At 74.2% G+C, this 18,566-nt stretch overlaps 2 protein-coding genes across 2 annotated transcripts; one reads left to right on the top strand and one right to left on the bottom strand.

The window, feature by feature from the left end:
• Positions 1–271: 271 nt before the first annotated feature.
• NELFE (negative elongation factor complex member E) lies at positions 272–2,921 on the top strand (the record flags this gene model as incomplete). The annotated part of the gene is made up of 7 exons (XM_075489613.1): positions 272–437; positions 551–585; positions 665–810; positions 1,489–1,633; positions 2,477–2,531; positions 2,617–2,719; positions 2,821–2,921. Coding segments are annotated over 7 exons (733 nt in total), but the record flags the coding sequence as incomplete, so codon positions are not given.
• Positions 2,922–3,845: 924 nt separating this feature from the next.
• Positions 3,846–17,495, bottom strand: LOC142403378 (complement factor B-like). Its single transcript, XM_075489612.1, is given in 21 exon segments — positions 3,846–3,996; positions 4,456–4,501; positions 5,384–5,516; positions 6,050–6,153; positions 6,667–6,746; positions 7,308–7,452; positions 7,951–8,023; positions 8,025–8,069; positions 8,790–8,887; positions 9,588–9,725; positions 10,393–10,494; positions 11,565–11,717; positions 12,208–12,346; positions 12,840–12,976; positions 13,600–13,695; positions 14,449–14,622; positions 15,402–15,587; positions 16,289–16,522; positions 16,846–17,001; positions 17,191–17,383; positions 17,472–17,495. Coding segments are annotated over 21 exon segments (2,607 nt in total).
• Between the last annotated feature and the right edge of the window lie 1,071 nt (positions 17,496–18,566).

Raw genomic sequence — 18,566 nt, 5'->3', positions numbered from 1 at the left:
CCCCCGATATCCTTGGGGACCCCCCAACGCCCCCAGGGTCCCGCAGCCCCCCCTGGCCTCCCGTCACCCCCCCCCCCCAAATCTCCGGGCCCCCCCGTAGACTCTGCGTACCCCCCCAAAATCCCCCCGGGACTCCCCCAACGCCCCCGAGGCACCCCCCACCGGCACCCCCCCCCCCCGTGTCCCCCAACTCCCCCCGTCTCCCCACTGCCCCTCCCCCAAACCCCAGCGGCCCCCCCCAGACCCCTTGTGCCCCCCCCGAATCCCCCAGGGGACTCCCCCAACACCCCCCCGCCCCCCGAAGCCCCGGGGGGGGGTGCCGAGGTTCGGGGGTCGCCCCTCACCCCGCGCGTCCCCCCCAGGACCCCGAGAAGGGCCCGACCCCCACGTTCCAGCCCTTCCAGCGCAGCGTCTCCGCCGACGACGACTCCCAGGAGGTACCGGGGGGGCGGGGTCCCCTTGGGGGGGTCCCGGACGCCGGGGTGTGTCCCCCCCCCCCATTACCGGCCCCCCCCCGTTACCAGCCCCCCCCCCCCCCCTTTCCCCGCAGTCGCGCCGCCCCCAGAGGAAGTCGCTGTATGAGAGGTGAGTGCCCCCCCCCCCCCCCGACCCCCCCCCCTTTGATTTTGGGCCCCCCTGACCCCCCCCTCGGCCCCCCCGGCAGCTTCGTGAGCGCCAGCGAGCGGCTGCGGGAGCCCGAGGGGGCGGGGGGCCGGGGGGAGCCCCCCGAGCGGGGGGAGCGGCGCCTGGACTGGGAGCAGGAGCCGGAGCTGGAGGAGCGGAGCCGGGAGCGGGACGGGGCCTTCCGCAGTACGGGGGGGGCCGGGGGGGCGGGGTGCTGGGGGGCCCCTGTCCCGGGGGTGCGGGGGGGGGGCCCAGGTCTCGGGGGGGGTCCTGGACTCTGGGGTGCGGGGGGGTCACATTCCTGGGTGTGGGGGTCCTGGGTGCAGGGGGTCCTGGGTGCGGGGGGGTCCCGTTCCTTGGGGGGGGGGGGGGGGTCCCAGGTGCAGGGGGGGGTCCCAGGTCCCTTGGGGGATCCCAGGTCCCGGGGGGGGGTCCTGGAATCTGGGGTGCTGGGGGGTCCCGGGTGCGGGGGGGGGGTCCCATTCCCGGGTGCGGGGGTCCTGGGTGCGGGGGGGGTCCCGTTTCTGGGGGGGGGGGGGGGGGTCCCAGGTGCAGGGGTCCTGTTCCCGGGTGCAGGGGGGTCCCGGGTGCAGGGGGGGGTCCCGGGTGCGGGGGGGGGTCCCATTCCCGGGTGCGGGGGGGGTCCTGGGTGCAGGGGTCCCGGGTGCGGGGGGGGTCCTGGGTGCGGGGGTCCCGGGTGCGGGGGGGGTCCCAGGTGCAGGGGTCCTGTTCCTGGGTTCAGGGGGGGGCCCGGGTGCGGGGGGTCCTGGGTGTGGGGGGGGGGTCCCGGGTGCGGGGGTCCCGGGTGCGGGGGGGGTCCCGGGTCGCGCTGCGGGGGGGTGTGGGACGTGCGGGTGCCGGCAGGGTCGGACTCGTTCCCCGAGCGGCGCCCCCCCCGCAAGGGCAACACGCTGTACGTGTACGGGGCGGAGCTGAGCCCCGAGCTGCTGCGCGGAGCCTTCGGCCCCTTCGGAGCCATCATCGACCTCTCCATGGACAGCCCGCGCAAGTGGGCGGGGCCACCGGCGGGGGAGGGGCCGGGTTGTGGGCGGGGCTAAGGGTTGGGGTGGGGCTAAGGCAGAGCTAAGCCTTGGGTGCTAAGGCTTGGGGGGCGGGGCTAAGGGGGTGGGGCGGGGCTGTGGAGGGGTGGAGGTGGGTGGGGCTTGGGGTTGTGGGCGGGGTCACAGCCGGGGTGAAGGTGGGTGGGGTTAAGGGCTGGGGGTGGGGCTAAAGGTTGTGGGTGGAGCTAGGTGGCAGGGACAGGGTCACAGCCAGGTGAAGGTGGGTGGGGCTAAGGGCTGGGGGTGGAGCTAAAGGTTGTGGGTGGAGCTAGGTGGTGGGGCTAAGGGCTGGGGGTGGAGCTAAAGGTTGTGGGTGGAGCTAGGTGGTGGGGCTAAGGGCTGGGGGTGGAGCTAAAGGTTGTGGGTGGAGCTAGGTGGTGGGGCTAAGGGCTGGGGGTGGAGCTAGGGGGTGGGGTGGAGTTAAGAGTTGTGGGCGGGGTTAAGGGTTGTGGGCGGAGCCAAGGTTTAACTAGTCTTTAGTCCTTATGGTTTGGGGGGGTGGGGTTAATGGTTGTGGGCGGAGCTAAGGGTTGGGTAGGGTTAGGGGTGGGAGTCACAGTGTGTGGGTGTGGGCTAACAGTGGGTGGAGTCTGGCTATGGGTGGGGCTATGAGCTGGGGTGGGGCTAAGGGCTGTGGGTGGGACTTTTGTGGGCGGAGCCGTGATCGCGGGTGCAGCCCCCAGGCTGTGGGCGGGGCCGATGGGGCGGGGCCGGAGGCACGTGTGGGTGTGGCCAGATGGGGCGGGGCTGTGGGCGTGACCTGCCGTGCCCCACCCCCCCCACCCCCCCAGCTGCGCCTTCGTCACCTACGAGAAGATGGAGTCGGCCGACCAGGCCATCGCAGAGGTGGGGGCGGGGCGGGGCGGGGGCAGCCCCCGCGGGGCGGGGCCCCGGCCCCTCCCCCGCCCTGACGCCGCCCCTCCCCCCCCAGCTGAACGGGGCGGTGGTGCAGGACGTGCAGCTCAAGGTCAGCATCGCCCGCAAGCAGCCGCTGCTGGACGCCGCCACCGGGAAGTCGCTGTGGGGGTCCCTGGGTGAGCGCGGGGGGGGGCCGGGTCCCGCGGGGGGGGGGGGGCCCTGGGCCCCGCGGGGACGGCCCTGACCCCCCCCTCCCCCCTCCCCTCCCCTCCCCCAGCGGTGAAGAACAGCGCCAAGGGCTCGCACCGGGACAAGCGCTCGCAGGTCGTCTACAACGAGGACCTTTTCGGGGGGCAATAAAGGCACGGCCGGGCCGCGCCCCGCTTTATTGTCGCGACGGGGGATGGGGGGGGGGGGACGGGAACGGACACCCCCAGAGCGTCCCCGCGTTCGGCAACCCCCCCCGGCCCCGTGTCACCCCCCGGCCCCGGGGCCGCCCCCCCGCGTCCCCCAGCTGGCCGCGGCCCCCTGTCCCTGCGTCATCGCGCGTCCCCCGGCCTGTCCCTGCGTGTCCTGTGCCACGTCGCCCTGCGTCCCCACGTGCCCCCAATGTCCCCCCCGTGTCCGCCCCATCCCCCACGCGTCCCCATGTGTCCCCATGTGTTCCTGTGCATCTCTCCGTGTCCCCACGTGTCTTTATGTGTCTTTATGTGTCCCTACGTGTTGTTGTGCATCCTCACGTGTCCCCATGTGTCCTTACGTGTTCCTGCGCGTCCCCACGTGTCCCTACATGTTTCTGTGTGTCCCTACACCTCTCCACGCGTCCCCATGTGTTCCTGTGTGTCCCCATGTGTCCTTACGTGTCCCTATGTGTTCTTGTGTGTCCCCCCACGTCCCCACATGTGCCTATGTGTCCCTACGTGTCCCTGTGCGTCCCCACGTGTCCCCACACGTCCCCACGTTGTCCCTGCGTGTCCCTATGTGTCCCCACGTGTCCCTATGTGTCCCTGTGTGTCCCCACGTGTCCCTATGTGTTCTTGTGTGTCCCCACGTGTCCCCACGTGTCCCTACGTGTCCCTGTGCGTCCCCACGTGTCCCCACGTGTCCCTACATGTCCCTACGTGTCCCCGCGTGTCCCCACGTGTCCCTGCGTGTCCCTGTGTGTCCCCACGTGTCCCTATGTGTTCTTGTGTGTCCCACGTGTCCCTGTGCGTCCCCACGTGTCCCTACGTGTCCCTACATGTCCCCCGCGTGTCCCCACGTGTCCCCGCGCGCCCCCGCGCCCCCCGCGCCGGCGCGGGCTCAGGGCAGGAAGCCGAGCTCCTCGTCGCGCAGGCGCTGCCGCAGCCAGGGCAGCACCTCGAAGACGTTGACGTGGAAGTCGCGGGCGCTGTGCGGGGCCCCGCGCTGGCGGCAGACGTCCAGCACCCCCCAGCTGATCACCCCCACCTGCGGCACGGGGCGTCACGCCCGCCCCACGCCTGCCCCACGCCCGCCCCACAGCCGCCCCACGCCCGCCCCACGCCCGCCCATGCCCGCCCCACGGCTGCCCCACGCCCGCCCCACAGCTGCCCCATGCCCGCCCCACAGCTGCCCTATGGCCACCCCACGCCTGCCCCACGCCCGCCCCACAGCCGCCCCATGGCTGCCCCACGGCCGGGCCCAGCGTGCTCAGAGACCCCCCAGTGCCCCCCCAGTGTGCCCAGTCCTTCCCAGTGTACTCGGAGGCCCCCCAGTATCCGTGAACCCCACCCCAGTATCCCCAGTATCCCCAGTATACTCAGACCCCCATTCCTAGTATCCCCAGACCCCCCTAGTATCGCCAGTGCTCCCCCGGTATCCCCAGTCCTTCCCAGTATGCCCAGTCCCCCCCAGTATCCCCAGTCCCCCCCAGTATCCCCACCGACCTGGAAGTAGCGCTTCCCCCTGGGTGACAATGACAGGGCCCCCGGAGTCACCTGTGGGGGGGCACTGGGATGTACTGGGACATACTGGGAGGGAGGGGGACACTGGAGGGTCACTGGGATGTACTGGGACATACTGGGAGGGAGGGGGGACACTGGAGGGGCACTGGGATGTGCTGGGAGGCACTAGGACAGCACTGGGATGTACCGGGACGTACTGGGATGGTGCTAAGGGATACTGGGAGGCACTGGGATAGCACCAGGGGATACTGGGACTTACTGGGATGGCACTAGGTTGGTGCTGAACAGCACTGGGACGTACTGGGCTGGCACTGGGGCCCACGGGGTTATACTGGGATGGCAGCAGGGGGGCAGTGGGACATACTGGGGGGCAGCAGAAGTGCACTGGGATGTACTGGGACATAGCGGGAAGCACTGGGGGCACACTGGGATGCACCGGTGGGCACTAGGACAGCACTGGGACATACTGGGAGGCACTGGGGTGCCACTGGGATGGTACTGGGAGGTACCGGGGAGGCACTGGGATGCATTGGCAGGGCACTGGGGTGTACTGGAAGCCACTGGGGGTGTACTGGAGAGTACTGGGCTGTACTGGGGGGGCACTGGGCCGCCCTGGGGCACTGGGGGCTCCACTGGGCCATGCTGGGACGCACTGGGGAGGCCCTGGGGGGGCACTGGGATGCACTGGGGAGGCCCTGAGGGGGCACTGGGACGCACTGGGGACACTGGAATGCACTGGGGGGCACTGGGACGCACTGGGGGGCACTGGGGAGGCCCTGGGGGGGCACTGGGGGCACTGGGGGCTCTACTGGGCCATGCTGGGACGCACTGGGGAGGCCCTGGGGGGGCACTGGGGGGCACTGGGGAGGCCCTGGGGGGGCACTGGGACGCACTGGGGGCACTGGGGGCACTGACCGCGGCAGGCGTTGGGGTCGACGTGGGGATCGGTGCCGCCGGAGCAGAGGAAGCGGGGGGTGACGACGTCGCCCAGCGCCGAGACGTTGGCGTAGGGGGGGGCCTTCAGGGCGTCGGCCTCGCAGTGCTCCCGCTGCGGGGGTGGGGACACGGGGACGTGGGGACACGGGGACGTGGGGACGGGGACATGGGGACATTGGGACATGGAGACACGGGGACGTGGGGACACGGGGATGTGGGGACACGGGGACATGGGGACATTGGGACATGGGGACACGGGGACGTGGGGACACGGGGACACAGGGACACAGGGACATGGACGTGGGGACATGGGGACACGGGGGCGTGGGGACATGGGGACACGGGGATGTGGGGATGGGGACACGGACATGGGGATGTGGGGACATGGGGACACGGGGTCAGGACATGGGAACACAGACATGGGGACATGGGGACGTGGGGACACGGGGGGGTCAGGACACGCAGACAGGGACATGGGGACATGGGGACATGGACACAGGGACACGGGGACACGGGGATGTGGGGACACGGGGAGGACAGAGGGACATGGCGGGGACAGGCACGGGGGACAGAGGCACGGGGGACAGACGGACGGACGGACGCGGGGCCCAGGCAGACGCGGGGGGGGGGGGGGGGGGGGCCCACCTGCTTGCCCAGCTTGATGTGGATCTGGCGGCGCTGCAGCGCGGAGGGGCCGTGGGCCGAGACGAAGAAGGCCTCCAGCAGCTTCTCGGGGAGCAGCAGGCGGCCTGGGGGCGGGGGGCACGGGGTCACGGGGTCACGGGGCAGAGGTCACGGGGGGCAGGGGTCATGGGGGGTCAGGAGGGGTCAGGGCCACAGGGAGTCACCCAGGGGGTCGAGAGGTCAGCACAGGGCGGGGGTCACGGGGGGTCACGGGGCACAGCTGGGGGGGGGTGGGGGCACCGGGGGGTGGTCAGGGTATGGGGGGAGGGGAGGGGGGGTGGGGGGCAGGGGGGGGGCAGTGGGGGCAGTTGTGGGGCGGGGGGGGCAGTTGTGGGGTAGTTGTGGGGCAGTGAGGGCAGTTGGGGGGCAGTTGGGGGGCAGTTGGGGGGCAGCAGGGGGCAGTTGTGGAGCAGTTGGGGGGGCAGTGAGGGCAGTTGGGGGCAGCGGGGGGCAGTTGGGGGGCAGTGGGGGGGCAGTGAGGGCAGTTGGGGGGCAGCAGGGGGCAGTTGTGGGGCAGTGAGGGCAGTTGGGGGGCAGCGGGGGGCAGTGGGGGGGCAGCGGGGGGGCAGGGGGCTCACGGTGCTCAGCGCAGGTGCTCTGCTCCGGCGGCAGCCGCAGCGCCCGGGAGGCCCCTTCGGTGCAGGGCAGGCAGAGGGGGCTGGGGGGCGGGGGGTCAGCGCCCCACATCCTGCCCCACGGACCCCCCACCGCCCCACAGAGACCCCCCACCACCGCCCCACAGAGACCCCCCACCGCCCCATAGGTCCTCCCCCGCTGCCAGACCCCCCCATGCCCCCACCCCACAGACCCCCCCCTCTGCCCCACAGATTCTTCCCTCAGCCCCACAGCCCCCCCAGTCCCCCTCTGCCCCACAGACCCCCCCCACTGCCCTATAGGTCCTCCCCCGATGCCCCCAGCCCCACAGCCCCCCCTCTGTCCCCCAGCCCCCCCTGCCTGCTTCCTGCCCCAGAGCCCCCCCTCTGCCCCACAGCCCCGCCCACCCCACAGGTCCCCCCCTCTTCCCCCCAGCCCCCCCCCGCCCCATAGACCCCCCCCCAGCCCGCAGCCCCCCCTACCTGCCTCCTGCCCCAGAGCCCCCCCTCTGCCCCACAGCCCCCCTGCCCCACAGCCCCCCCCAAGCCCCACGGCCCCACCCGCCCCACAGATCTCCCCTCTTCCCCCCAGCCCCCCCGCCCCATAGACGCCCCCCGCCCCTCACCGCACGGTGGTGCTGGGGGTCACGGCCTTCGCCAGCTGCACCAGGGCCACGTCGTAGTCGTAGAACTCGGGGACCCCCCGCTCCCGCCGCCCCCCCCAGGTTGTACTCGGGGTGCAGGAAGACCCCGGCCACCCCCCCACCGCACCTGCGGCCCTGCGCGACCCACGGCGACGCCTCAGCGGGGACCCGGCCTGCGGGGACCCCGCTGCCGCCCAAAGGGGCCCGGGGTCCCCGCGCGTCCCCCCCCGATGTCCCCCCCCGCGTCCCCCCGCATCCCAGGCCAGGCAGCGGCTTTGTCCCCCACCCCGCGTCCCCGCGCGTCCCGTGGCGTGTCCCCGCGTGTCCCCGTGTGTCCCCCCGCGTCCCCCCAATGTCCCCCCACATCCCCCAGCAGGTCACAGCCCTGCGTCCCCCGTGTCATTGCGTGTCCCCCGGCCCGGCCCTGCGTGTCCTGCTGCGTCCCGTGACACGTCACCACGCGTCCCCGCGTCCCCGCGCGTCCCCGCGTCCCCCCCGATGTCCCCCCCCGCGTCCCCCCGCATCCCAGGCCAGGCAGCGGCTTTGTGCCCCCCCGCGTCCCCGCGCGTCCCGTGGCGTGTCCCCGCGTCCCCGTGTGTCCCCCCGCGTCCCCCCGGGGACGCACCCGCGTCCACGGAGATCCAGGCCGCCTGGTCGTCCACGAGGAAGCAGTGAGCGGCCGTCAGCACGAAGTAGGGGGGACACCAGGGACCCCTGGCAGCGCTCGTGGCCCTTCCCCGGGCGCTGGGGACACGGGGGGGCACGGGGGTCACGGGGGGCACGGGGGTCCCCCCAGCCCCACGCGTGTCCCCGTGCGCTCACTGCGACAGTGACGTGGCCCCCACACGTGGCCCCCACGGTGCCCCCCCACTCACAGTGACAGTGACGGTGACGTGCCAAGGGTCCCTCTGTCCCCTCGATGTCCCCACACCCCCCATGTCCCCCATGTCCCCTGTGTCCCCGTGTCCCCCATGGTGCCCCCCATCTCCCCGTGCCCCCCCGTCCCCACAGAGCCCCCACTCACGGTGACGGTGACGCTGACGTGCCAGGGGTTCCTCTGTCCCCCCATGTCCCCCGTGTCCCCCATGGTGCCCCCCATCCCCCCGTGCCCCCCATGTCCCCACGCCCCCCGTGCCCCTCCGTCCCCACAGAGCCCCCGCTCACGGTGACGGTGACGCTGACGTGCCAGGGGTTCCTCTGTCCCCCCGATGTCCCCACGCCCCCCGTGTCCCCGTGTCCCCCATGGTGCCCCCCATCCCCCCGTGCCCCCCATGTCCCCGTGCCCCCCCGTGCCCCCCCCGTCCCCACGGAGCCCCCGCTCACGGTGACGGTGACGCTGACGTGCCAGGGGTCCCTCTGTCCCCCCATGTCCCCCGTGTCCCCCATGGTGCCCCCCATCTCCCCGTGCCCCCCATGTCCCCGTGCCCCCCCGTGCCCCCCCGTCCCCACGGAGCCCCCGCTCACGGTGACGGTGACGCTGACGTGCCAGGGGTTCCTCTCCCGGTCGCTGGCGCTGCTGAACTCGTGGCTGAGCCCGCAGAGCCCCAGCACCTCGCTCTCGTCTGGGGGAGCCGAGATTGGGGGTCCCGGGGGGTCCCGGGGGGGGTTGGGGGGGTTTCGGGGGGGTCCAGGGGGGGTCCCGGGGGTGTTTTGGGGGGGTCCCGGGGGGGTCCCGGGGGGGGGTCTCACCGATCATGCGGTGGAAGGCCATGGGGGGGGTCCCGGGGGGGGGTCCCGGGGGGGTCCCGGGGGGGTCCCGGGGGGGGCTCACCGATCATGCGGTGGAAGGCCATGGGGGGGTCCCGGGGGGGTTTGGGGGGGTCCCGGGAGGGGGCTCACCGATCATGCGGTGGAAGGCCATGGGGGGGGTCCCGGGGGGGGGTCCCGGGGGGGGGGTCCCGGGGGGTCCCGGGGGGGGGTCTCACCGATCATGCGGTGGAAGGCCATGGGGGGGGTCCCGGGGGTGTTTGGGGGGTCCCGGGGGGGTCCCGGGGGGGGGGTCCCGGGGGGTCCCGGGAGGGGGCTCACCGATCATGCGGTGGAAGGCCATGGGGGGGGTCCCGGGGGGGGTCCCGGGGGTGTTTTGGGGGGTCCCGGGGGGGCTCACCGATCATGCGGTGGAAGGCCATGGGGGGGTCCCGGGGGGGGGTCCGGGGGGTCCCGGGGGGGGGCTCACCGATCATGCGGTGGAAGGCCACGGGGGGGGTCCCGGGGGGGGGGTCCCCGGGGGGGGTCCCGGGGGGGTCCCGGGGGGGGTCTCACCGATCATGCGGTGGAAGGCCTCCTGCAGGTCGGGCAGCCCCCGCAGCAGGAACACGTGCTGCTCCCCGTCCTTGTGCGAGGCCAGCGCGTTCAGCGTCTCCGCGTGCACCAGCTCCCCCAGCCCGAACACGTACACGTCTGCGGGGGGGGGTCAGCCCCAGCCGCCCCGGCCCCCCAAACCCCTCCGGCCCCCCCAGCCCCCCCACAGCCCCCAGCCCCCAACCTGCCCCCCAGCACCCCTCTGTGGCACCCCCGGCCCCCCCCAGCCCCCCAAACCTCCCCGGGTCCCCCCAAAACCCCCCAAACCTCCCCGGCCCCCCCAAACCCCTCCATCCCCCCAGCCCCCCAACAGCCCCCCAGCCCCCAACCTGCCCCCCAGCCCCCCTCTGTGGCACCCCCGGCCCCCCCCAGCCCCCCAAACCTCCCCGGCCCCCCCAAACCCCTCCATTCCCCCAGCCCCCAACCATGCCCCCCAGCACCCCTCTGTGGCACCCCCGGCCCCCCAAACCTCCCCGGCCCCCCCAAACCCCTCCGGCCCCCCCAGCCCCCCCGACAGCCCCCAGCCCCCAACCTGCCCCCCAGCACCCCTCTGTGGCACCCCCAGCCCCCCAAAACCTTCCCCAGCCCCCCCAAACCCCTCCAGCCCCCCCCCCCAGCCCCACTGACAGCCCCCCCAGCCCCCCAAGCTGCCCCCCAGCCCCTCCCCATAGTCAACCCCAGCCCCCCCAAGACACCCCCCCGGCCCCCCCTCCCCCCCCCCCACCGGGCCCCCCGTGCCCCCGGCCCCCCCGTTCCCGACCCCCACCCAGAAAGTCCTCCCGGTCGTTGCGGGGGTCCCGGCCGATGCTCAGCAGCTCCCGGATCTGGTGGATGACGGGGACCGGGGACCCCCCCATGTTCACCCGGCCTGGGGGGCACAGGGCGTCAGGGGGGTCCCCCGGGGGGGGGATTTGGGGTCGGGGGGAGCCCAGAGGGGACGGGGAGGGGTCTGGGGGGCTTGGGGGGGTCTAGGGGGGACTTTGGGGGGTCTGGGGGGGCATTAGGGGGCTGGGGGGATCCCAAAGGGGGGGTGGGAGGGCTTGGAGGGGGGATTTTGGGGTCCCTGTGGGGAATTTGGGGTCCGGGGGGGATCCCAGAGGGGATGGGGGGGGGCTGGGGGGGCTTTGGGGGGGTGTAAGGGGGATTTTGGGGTCCCTGGGGGGGGGATTTGGGGGCTGGGGAGGATCCCAAAGGGGGTCTGGGGAGGGGTCTATGGGGGACTAAGGGGGGGTCTGGGGGGGTCTTTGGGGGGGGCTACGGGGGACCGTAATGGGGGGGGGGGTGTCTATGGGGGTCCTGGGGGCTTTGGGGGGGTGTAGGGGGGATTTTGGGGTTCCGGGGGGGCTTTGGGTCTGGGGGGGATCCCAAAGGGGGGCTGGGGAGGGGTCTAGGGGAGTCTGGGGGGGATTTTGGGGTCCCTGGGGGGGATCTGGGGTTCTGAGCGAGTGGGGGGGCATTGGGGGTCCGGGAGGGTCGGGGGGGCACTGGGGGGTGTAGGGGGGATTTGGGGCTCCGGGGGGGATCGGGGTCCGGGGGGGTCTATGGGGGGGGGTCTATAGGGGGGGGTCTATGGGGGGTCTATGGGGGGGGTCTATGGGGGGGTCTATGGGGGGTCTATGGGGGGGGTCTATGGGGGGGTCTATGAGGGGGGTCTATGGGGGGTCTATGGGGGGGGGTCTATGGGGGGGTCTATGAGGGGGGTCTATGGGGGGGGTCTATGGGGGGTCTATGGGGGGGTCTATGGGGGGTCTATGGGGGGGGTCTATGGGGGGGGTCTATGGGGGGGTCTATGAGGGGGGTCTATGGGGGGGGTCTATGAGGGGGGTCTATGGGGGGGGGTCTATGGGGGGGGTCTATGGGGGGTCTATGGGGGGGTCTATGGGGGGTTTGGGCTCCCGGGGGGATGGGGGTCGGGGGTGGGGGGTCGGGGGGCCGCACCGTCGGTCATGACGATGAGGACGTGGCGGGTGCTGTTGGTGACGGGGGGGGGCTGCAGCCCCCGCAGCTGCTCCCCCCGCTCCTGCTGCACCAGCAGCTCGTACACGGCCCGCAGCGCCGCGTGGGGGTTGGTGCCCGGCTTCTGCGCGTGGGCTGGGGGCGCGGGTCAGAGCCCCATGGGCCCCCGCCCCACAGCCCCATGGGCCCCACAGCCCCATGGGCCCCCGCCCCACAGCCCCACAGCCCCACAGCCCCATGGACCCCATAGCCTCCCCACAACCCCCTGCCCCATGGACCCCATAGCCCCCCAAAACCCCCCCAGCCCCAGAGACCCCATAGCCCCCCCACAACCCCCCAAGCCCAGAGCACCCCAAGCCCCCCAAACCCGCCCCAACCCCCAGAGCACCCCATAGCCCCCCCATAGCCCCCCCAGGACCCCCCCAGACCCACATAGCCCCACAAAGCACCCCATAGCCCCCCCCAAAGACCCCCCCAGACCCCCATCACACCCCATAGCCCCCCCAGGACCCCCCCCAGACCCCCATAACACCCCATAGCCCCCCCCAAGACCCCCCTAGCCCCCCCCAGGACGCCCCCAGACCCCTGTAGTCCCCCTGCCCCCCCACGGGCCCCCGCCCCCCACCTGCGAAGGGCAGCTTCTCCAGCAGCTCGGCCACCCAGGCCCCGTCGGCCGCCTGGGGCTCCATGGGGCTCAGCACCACCCGCGCCTCCGTCCCGAAGGTGATGATCCCGTAGTGGGGGGCTGCCCCATAGCTGGCGATCTGGGGGGCGGGGGGTCAGGGTGGGATTTGGGGGTCCCAGGGGTCGGGGGGGTCAGGGAGATTGGGGGGGTCAGAGGGGTCCCAGGGGGTCAGCGGGGTCAGGGGGTCCCAGGGGGTCGGGGGGGTCAGAGGGGTCCCAGGGGGTCAGGGGGGGTCAGGGGGGGTCGGGGGGTCCCAGGGGGTCAGCGGGGCCGGGGGGTCCCAGGGGGTCAGGGGGGTCAGAGGGGTCCCAGGGGGTCAGCGGGGCCGGGGGGTCCCAGGGGGTCAGGGGGGGTCAGGGGGTCCCAGGGGGTCGGGGGGGTCAGAGGGGTCCCAGGGGGTCAGCGGGGCCGGGGGGGTCAGGGGTCAGGGAGATTGGGGGGTCTGGGGGGACACGGGGGGACTTGGGGGACACGGGAGGTCTGGGGGCTTAGGGGGGCCATGGGGCTTCGGGGAGGGCCCGGGGGGGGGGCAGAGGAGTCTGGGGGGGGTTGGGGGTCCCGGGGGTCCCCACCTTCTCCACCAGCTCCCGCAGGGCGTTCCGGGCGTCCTCGAAGTCGCGGGGGCCGACGCTCTGGGACGCGTCCAGCACCAGGTAGATGTTCATGGCGGCCCCGGGGCTCAGGCGGATGCGGCGCTTCTCCGTGGGGCCTGGGGGCGGGGGGGCTGCGGCCCACCGCGACCCACGGCGAACCCCACCGCGACCCACGGCGATCCCCACCGCGACCCATGGCAAACCCCACCGCGACCCACGGCGAACCCCACCGCGACCCACGGCGATCCCCACCGCGACCCACGGCAAACCCCACCTCGACCCACGGCGAACCCCACCGCGACCCACAGCGAACCCCACCGCGACCCACGGCGAACCCCACTGCAACGCACCGCAGCCCACGGCAAACCCCACCGCGACCCACGGCGAACCCCACTGTAACCCACAGTGAGCCCCACTGTGACCCACTGCAACCCATGGTGAACGCCACCACGACCCATGGCAAACCCCACCGTGACCCACGGCAAACCCTGCTGAGCCCCATGGAGCCCCACCAGTCCCACAGAACCCCCCATGGAGCCCACAGACTCCCCCAGGGCCCCCCCAGCCCTGACCCACAGCGACCCTCAGCCCCACACGCACCCCAGAGCCCCCCCCAGCCCCTCAGCCCCCCATACCCAAATACGCCCCCAGCCCCCCATGGCCCCCAGCCCCCCCGGCCCCCCATAGCCCCCCCCAGCCCCCCATGGCCCCCAGCCCCCCCAGCCCCCATGGCCCCCACCCTGGGTGCCGTTGGCCTCGGCCACCTCCACGATCTGGGCGAGGGAGGCGAGGAAGGAGGTGGCCACGTCCTCGGGGGTGTCGAAGAAGTGGGGGTCTGGGGGGGGGGGCACCGGGTCACCCCCGGTCCCGCCCCACCCCACCCCATATGGGACGCCCCTGCCCCATAAGGGCCCTCCCCCTCCGCATGGGACCCCCATGGCACCCCCATATCCCCCCACCCCTGCCCCATGGGGCCCCCAGGAGCGGGTACCCCTGGGTACCACCCCACGGCCCCCCCCCCCCGGACCCTCCCATGGCTCCCAAGAGCCCCCAGGACCCCCCAGCCCCTCACCGCGGCAGCGGGGCTCAGCCCCCCATAGCCCCCAGCCCCCGACGCCCCTCACCATGGCATCAGGGCTCAGCCCCCCCATAGCCCCCAGCCCCTCCAGCCCCCCCATAGCTCCCAGCCCCCCATACCCCCCATACCCCCCATGCCCCCCAGCACCCAGCCCCCAGCCCCCGCGCCCCTCACTGCAGCAGCGGGGCTCAGCCCCCCATACCCCCCACAGCCCCCACAGCCCCCATACCCCCCATACCCCCCACGCCCCCCAGCACCCAGCCCCCGCGCCCCTCACCGTGGCAGCGGGGCTCAGCCCCCCATAGCCCCCATAGCCCCCAGCCCCCCATACCCCCCATAGCTCCCATAGCTCCCATACCCCCCATACCCCCCACGCCCCCCAGCACCCAGCCCCCACGCCCCTCACCGCGGCAGCGGGGCTCAGCCCCCCATACCCCCCATAGCCCCCATACCCCCCACGCCCCCCAGGCCCCCCAGGCCCCCCAGGCCCCCAGCCCCCGCGCCCCTCACCGCGGCAGCGGGGCTCGGTGCCGCTCCAGACGCCGCCCTCCAGGCAGCGGCGCTCGGCCGAGCCCAGCAGCTCCAGGCCGGGCCGGCAGCGGTACCGGACGCGCCCCTCCACGCCGTAGTCCGAGCCCTCCTTGGTGGCCCCCGGCGGGACCCCCGGCGCCGGGCAGGCCCCCGCTGCGGGCGGGCGTCAGGGCGGGGGACACGGGGGGGACCGGGGGGACAGGGGGACAGGGGGGACACGGGGGGACATGGGGACAGGGGGGGACATGGGGACAGGGGGACACCGGGGGACAGGGGGGGACATGGGGGGATGGGGGGGACACGGGGGACACGGGTACACGGGGGGGACAGGGGGACAGGGGGGATGGGGGGGACATGGGGACACGGGGGACACAGGGGGACATGGGGGGATGGGGGGGACACGGGGGACACGGGTACACGGGGGGGACAGGGGGACAGGGGGGATGGGGGGGACATGGGGACAGGGGGACACGGGGGACACAGGGGGACATGGGGGGATGGGGGGGACACGGGGGGACAGGGGGGACACGGGGGGACATGGGGACAGGGGGACACCGGGGGACAGGGGGACGGGGGGGACAGGGGGACAGGGGGGGACTGGGGGGGAACATGGGGAGGACAGAGGGATGCTCAGGGACGTGGGGACATGAGGAGGACAGGGGGACACGGGGGGGACATGGGGACACGGGGGGGACACGGGGGGGACACGGGGATGCTCAGGGGCGCGGGGACATTTGGGCGCTCGCCGGGACGCTGGGGGAACGCGGGGGGATACGGGGACACTTGGGGGGGGCACAAGGGTGCTCAGGGGCCGGGGGGGGCCGGGGCCGGGGGGGGACCGAGGGGGGACCCGGGGGGGGACACGGGGGGGGGACCCGGGGGGACCCAGGGGGACGCGGGGCCCGGGGGGGCCGGGGGGGCCGGGTCCTCACCGCCGTCGTCGCAGACGGGGGTCGCCCCCTCCCAGCGCCCCCCGGGCCCGCAGCGCAGCGTGTGCGGCCCCCGCAGCGCGAAGCCCCCGAAGCAGCCGAACTCCAGGCGGGAGCCGAGCGGGTGCCGCCCCCGGCGCGGCCAGAACCAGCCCTGCTCGAACTCCAGCGGCGCCGGGCACCAGACGGCTGCGGGGCGGGGGGCTCACCCCGGGACCCCCGGAGCCCGGCCCCGGAGCCCCTCACCCCGGACCCCCGGCCCCGGGACCCCGGCCCCGGAATCCCCGGAGCCCCGACCCCGGACCCCGACCCTGGAGCCCCTCACCTGGGAGCCGGGACCCTGGGACCCCCCGGACCCCGACCCCGGAGCCCCTCACCCCGGAGCCCCGGACCCGGACCCTCAACCCCGGGAGCCCCGATCCCCAGGGCCCTGGTGAAGCCCCACCCCCCCCCCCGAGGCCCAGGGACCCCCCCGCAAATCCCAACGCCCCCCCGGGACCCCCTCAGGGACCCCCCAGTCCCCAGAGAGGCCCCCCGACCCCCCCAGGGACACCCCCACAGCCCCCCAGAGGCTTCCAACCCTGCCCCGAAGCCCAGGGACCCCCCCAGGGACCCCAATAACCCCCCAGGACCCTCCCTGTCCCCCAGGGACCCCCCAGGCCCCAGAGACCCCCCCCAGGGACCCCAATAACCCCCCTGGGCCCTCCCTGTCCCCCCAGGGACCCCCAATAACCCCCCAGGACCCTCCCTGTCCCCCCAGGGACCCCCCAGGCCCCAGAGACCCCCCCCAGGGACCCCAATAACCCCCCTGGGCCCTCCCTGTCCCCCCAGGGACCCCCCAGGCCCCAGAGACCCCCCCCAGGGACCCCAATAACCCCCCTGGGCCCCACCTTGGCAGCGGGGGCTGCTCCCCTCGGGCAGGGGGTCCCAGACCCCCTCGGGGCTGCAGCGCCGGAGGCCGGTGGGGAAGGGGGTGCTGCCCTGGGGGCAGCGGTAGCGCAGCCCCTCCCCCCCCGCCACCAGCTCCCCCCAGCCCCCCTCGATCGGGGCCAGCGCCGGGTCGCAGCGCGGGGGGTCGGGGGGCAGCGTGGGGGGGGTCGTCGGGACGGCCGCCGTGGGGCTGCCTGTGGGGTGGGGGACGCGGTCAGTGGGAGGCGAGGCGGATGTGGGGTGGCCGTGGGGCGGCCGTAGGGCAGCCATGGGGTGGCCATGGGGCAGCCGAGGAGTGGCTGTGGGGCAGCCATGGGGTGGCCATCGGGCAGCCGTTGGGTGGTTGTGGGGCGGCTGTGGCGCGGCCACTGGGCGGCCACGGGGTGGCTGTGGGGCAGCCATGGGGTGGCTATGGGGCAGCCATTGGGCAGCCGTGGGGCAGCCATTGGGCGGCCACGGGGCAGCTGTGGCGGCCATGGGGTGGCCGTGGGGCAGCCGTGGGGCAGGGGGCACCCACCGTCAGCGGAGGCCAAGAGGAGCAGGAGGGCGAGGAGGGCTCCCGCCATGGCCGTGGGTCCGGGCTCGTCCGTCCGTCCGTCCGTCCGCGGGCTCTGTGGGGCTGACGGGCCGAGGGGGGGGCGTGGGGTGTGCGTGTGTTGCGAAACACCGGGGCCTACGGGAATTCACGGGGCGGGGGGGGGCCGGGGCTGCCCCACACCCCGGGGGACCCAGGCCCCGCCACCCCCAGCCCCCACGGGGGGGCCCCGTGCCCGGGCACCCCGAACCCGGGCCCACCTCAGGGTAACGAGGCCTCGTTAACTGCGGCCTCGTTAACAGCAGCTGCCCCTAACGCGGGCCCCACCCTGAGCACCTGGTCCCCTCCCCCCATAGGGGACCCAGGTATCCGGGTGCACCCGCCCCACCCCCACCCGGGGGACCCGGGCGCCCGGCCAGGCCCGGGGGGGAGGGGGGGCCCCGCTCTGCCGGGAAAAGGCGGCGCCGCGACACCCTCGGAGGAAGCTCACGGCGTGGGGGGCGCAGGCTTTATTGGGGGGCTGGGGGTCACAGCGGGGGGCACAGCCAGGGGCACAGCGGGGGTCATGGTGAGGGTCCTGCCGTGGGTCACAGGGAGGGTTCTGCCACGGGTCCCGTTGTGGGTCCCGCCATGGGTCCTGCCGTGGGTCCTGCCGTGGGTCCCGCCGTGGCTCACAGTGAGGGTCCCACCGTGGGTCCCACCGTGGGTCCCGGTGATTGTTACGCTGTGGGTCCCACCATGGGGCCCACTGTGGCTCACAGTGAAGGTCCCGCCACAGGTCCCACCGTGGGTCCTGCCATGGGTCCCACCATGGGTCATGGTGAGGGTCCCACCATGGGTCCCGCTGTGGGGCCCACCATGGTTCCCACCATGGGTCACGGTGATTGTTACACTGTGGGTCCCACCATGGGTCCCACTGTGGGCCACAGTCAGGGTCCCGCCGTGGGTCCCGCCGTGGCTCACAGCGAGGGTGACCCCACAGGTGCCACAGTGGGTCCCGCCGTGGGTCCCGCCGTGGGTCACAGCGAGGGTGACCCCATGGGTGCCACAGTGGGTCCCGCCGTGGGTCCCACTGTGGCTCACAGTGAGGGTGACCCCACGGGTGCCACCGTGGGTCCCGCCATGGGTCCTGCTGTGGGTCCCGCCATGGGTCCCGCCGTGGCTCACAGTGAGGGTCCCACTGTGGGTCCCACCGTGGGTCCCGCCGTGGCTCACAGCGAGGGTGACCCCATGGGTGCCACAGTGGGTCCCGCCGTGGGTCCCACCATGGGTCACAGCGAGGGTGACCCCACGGGTGCCACCGTGGGTCCCGCCGTGGGTCCCACCGTGACAAACAGCGAGGGTGACCCCATGGGTGCCACAGTGGGTCCCGCCGTGGGTCCCACTGTGGCTCACAGTGAGGGTGACCCCACGGGTGCCACCGTGGGTCCCGCCATGGGTCCTGCTGTGGGTCCCGCCATGGGTCCCGCCGTGGCTCACAGTGAGGGTCCCACTGTGGGTCCCACCGTGGGTCCCGCCGTGGCTCACAGCGAGGGTGACCCCATGGGTGCCACAGTGGGTCCCGCCGTGGGTCCCACCATGGGTCACAGCGAGGGTGACCCCACGGGTGCCACCGTGGGTCCCGCCGTGGGTCCCACCGTGACAAACAGCGAGGGTGACCCCATGGGTGCCACAGTGGGTCCCGCCGTGGGTCCCACTGTGGC

This window comes from Mycteria americana, unplaced genomic scaffold, assembly GCF_035582795.1.
Source record: "Mycteria americana isolate JAX WOST 10 ecotype Jacksonville Zoo and Gardens unplaced genomic scaffold, USCA_MyAme_1.0 Scaffold_229, whole genome shotgun sequence".
In the NCBI taxonomy this organism is placed as follows: domain Eukaryota; kingdom Metazoa; phylum Chordata; class Aves; order Ciconiiformes; family Ciconiidae; genus Mycteria; species Mycteria americana.
The sequence above is the reverse complement of the archived record's forward strand: the minus strand, read 5'-3'. Positions and strand labels throughout refer to the sequence as shown.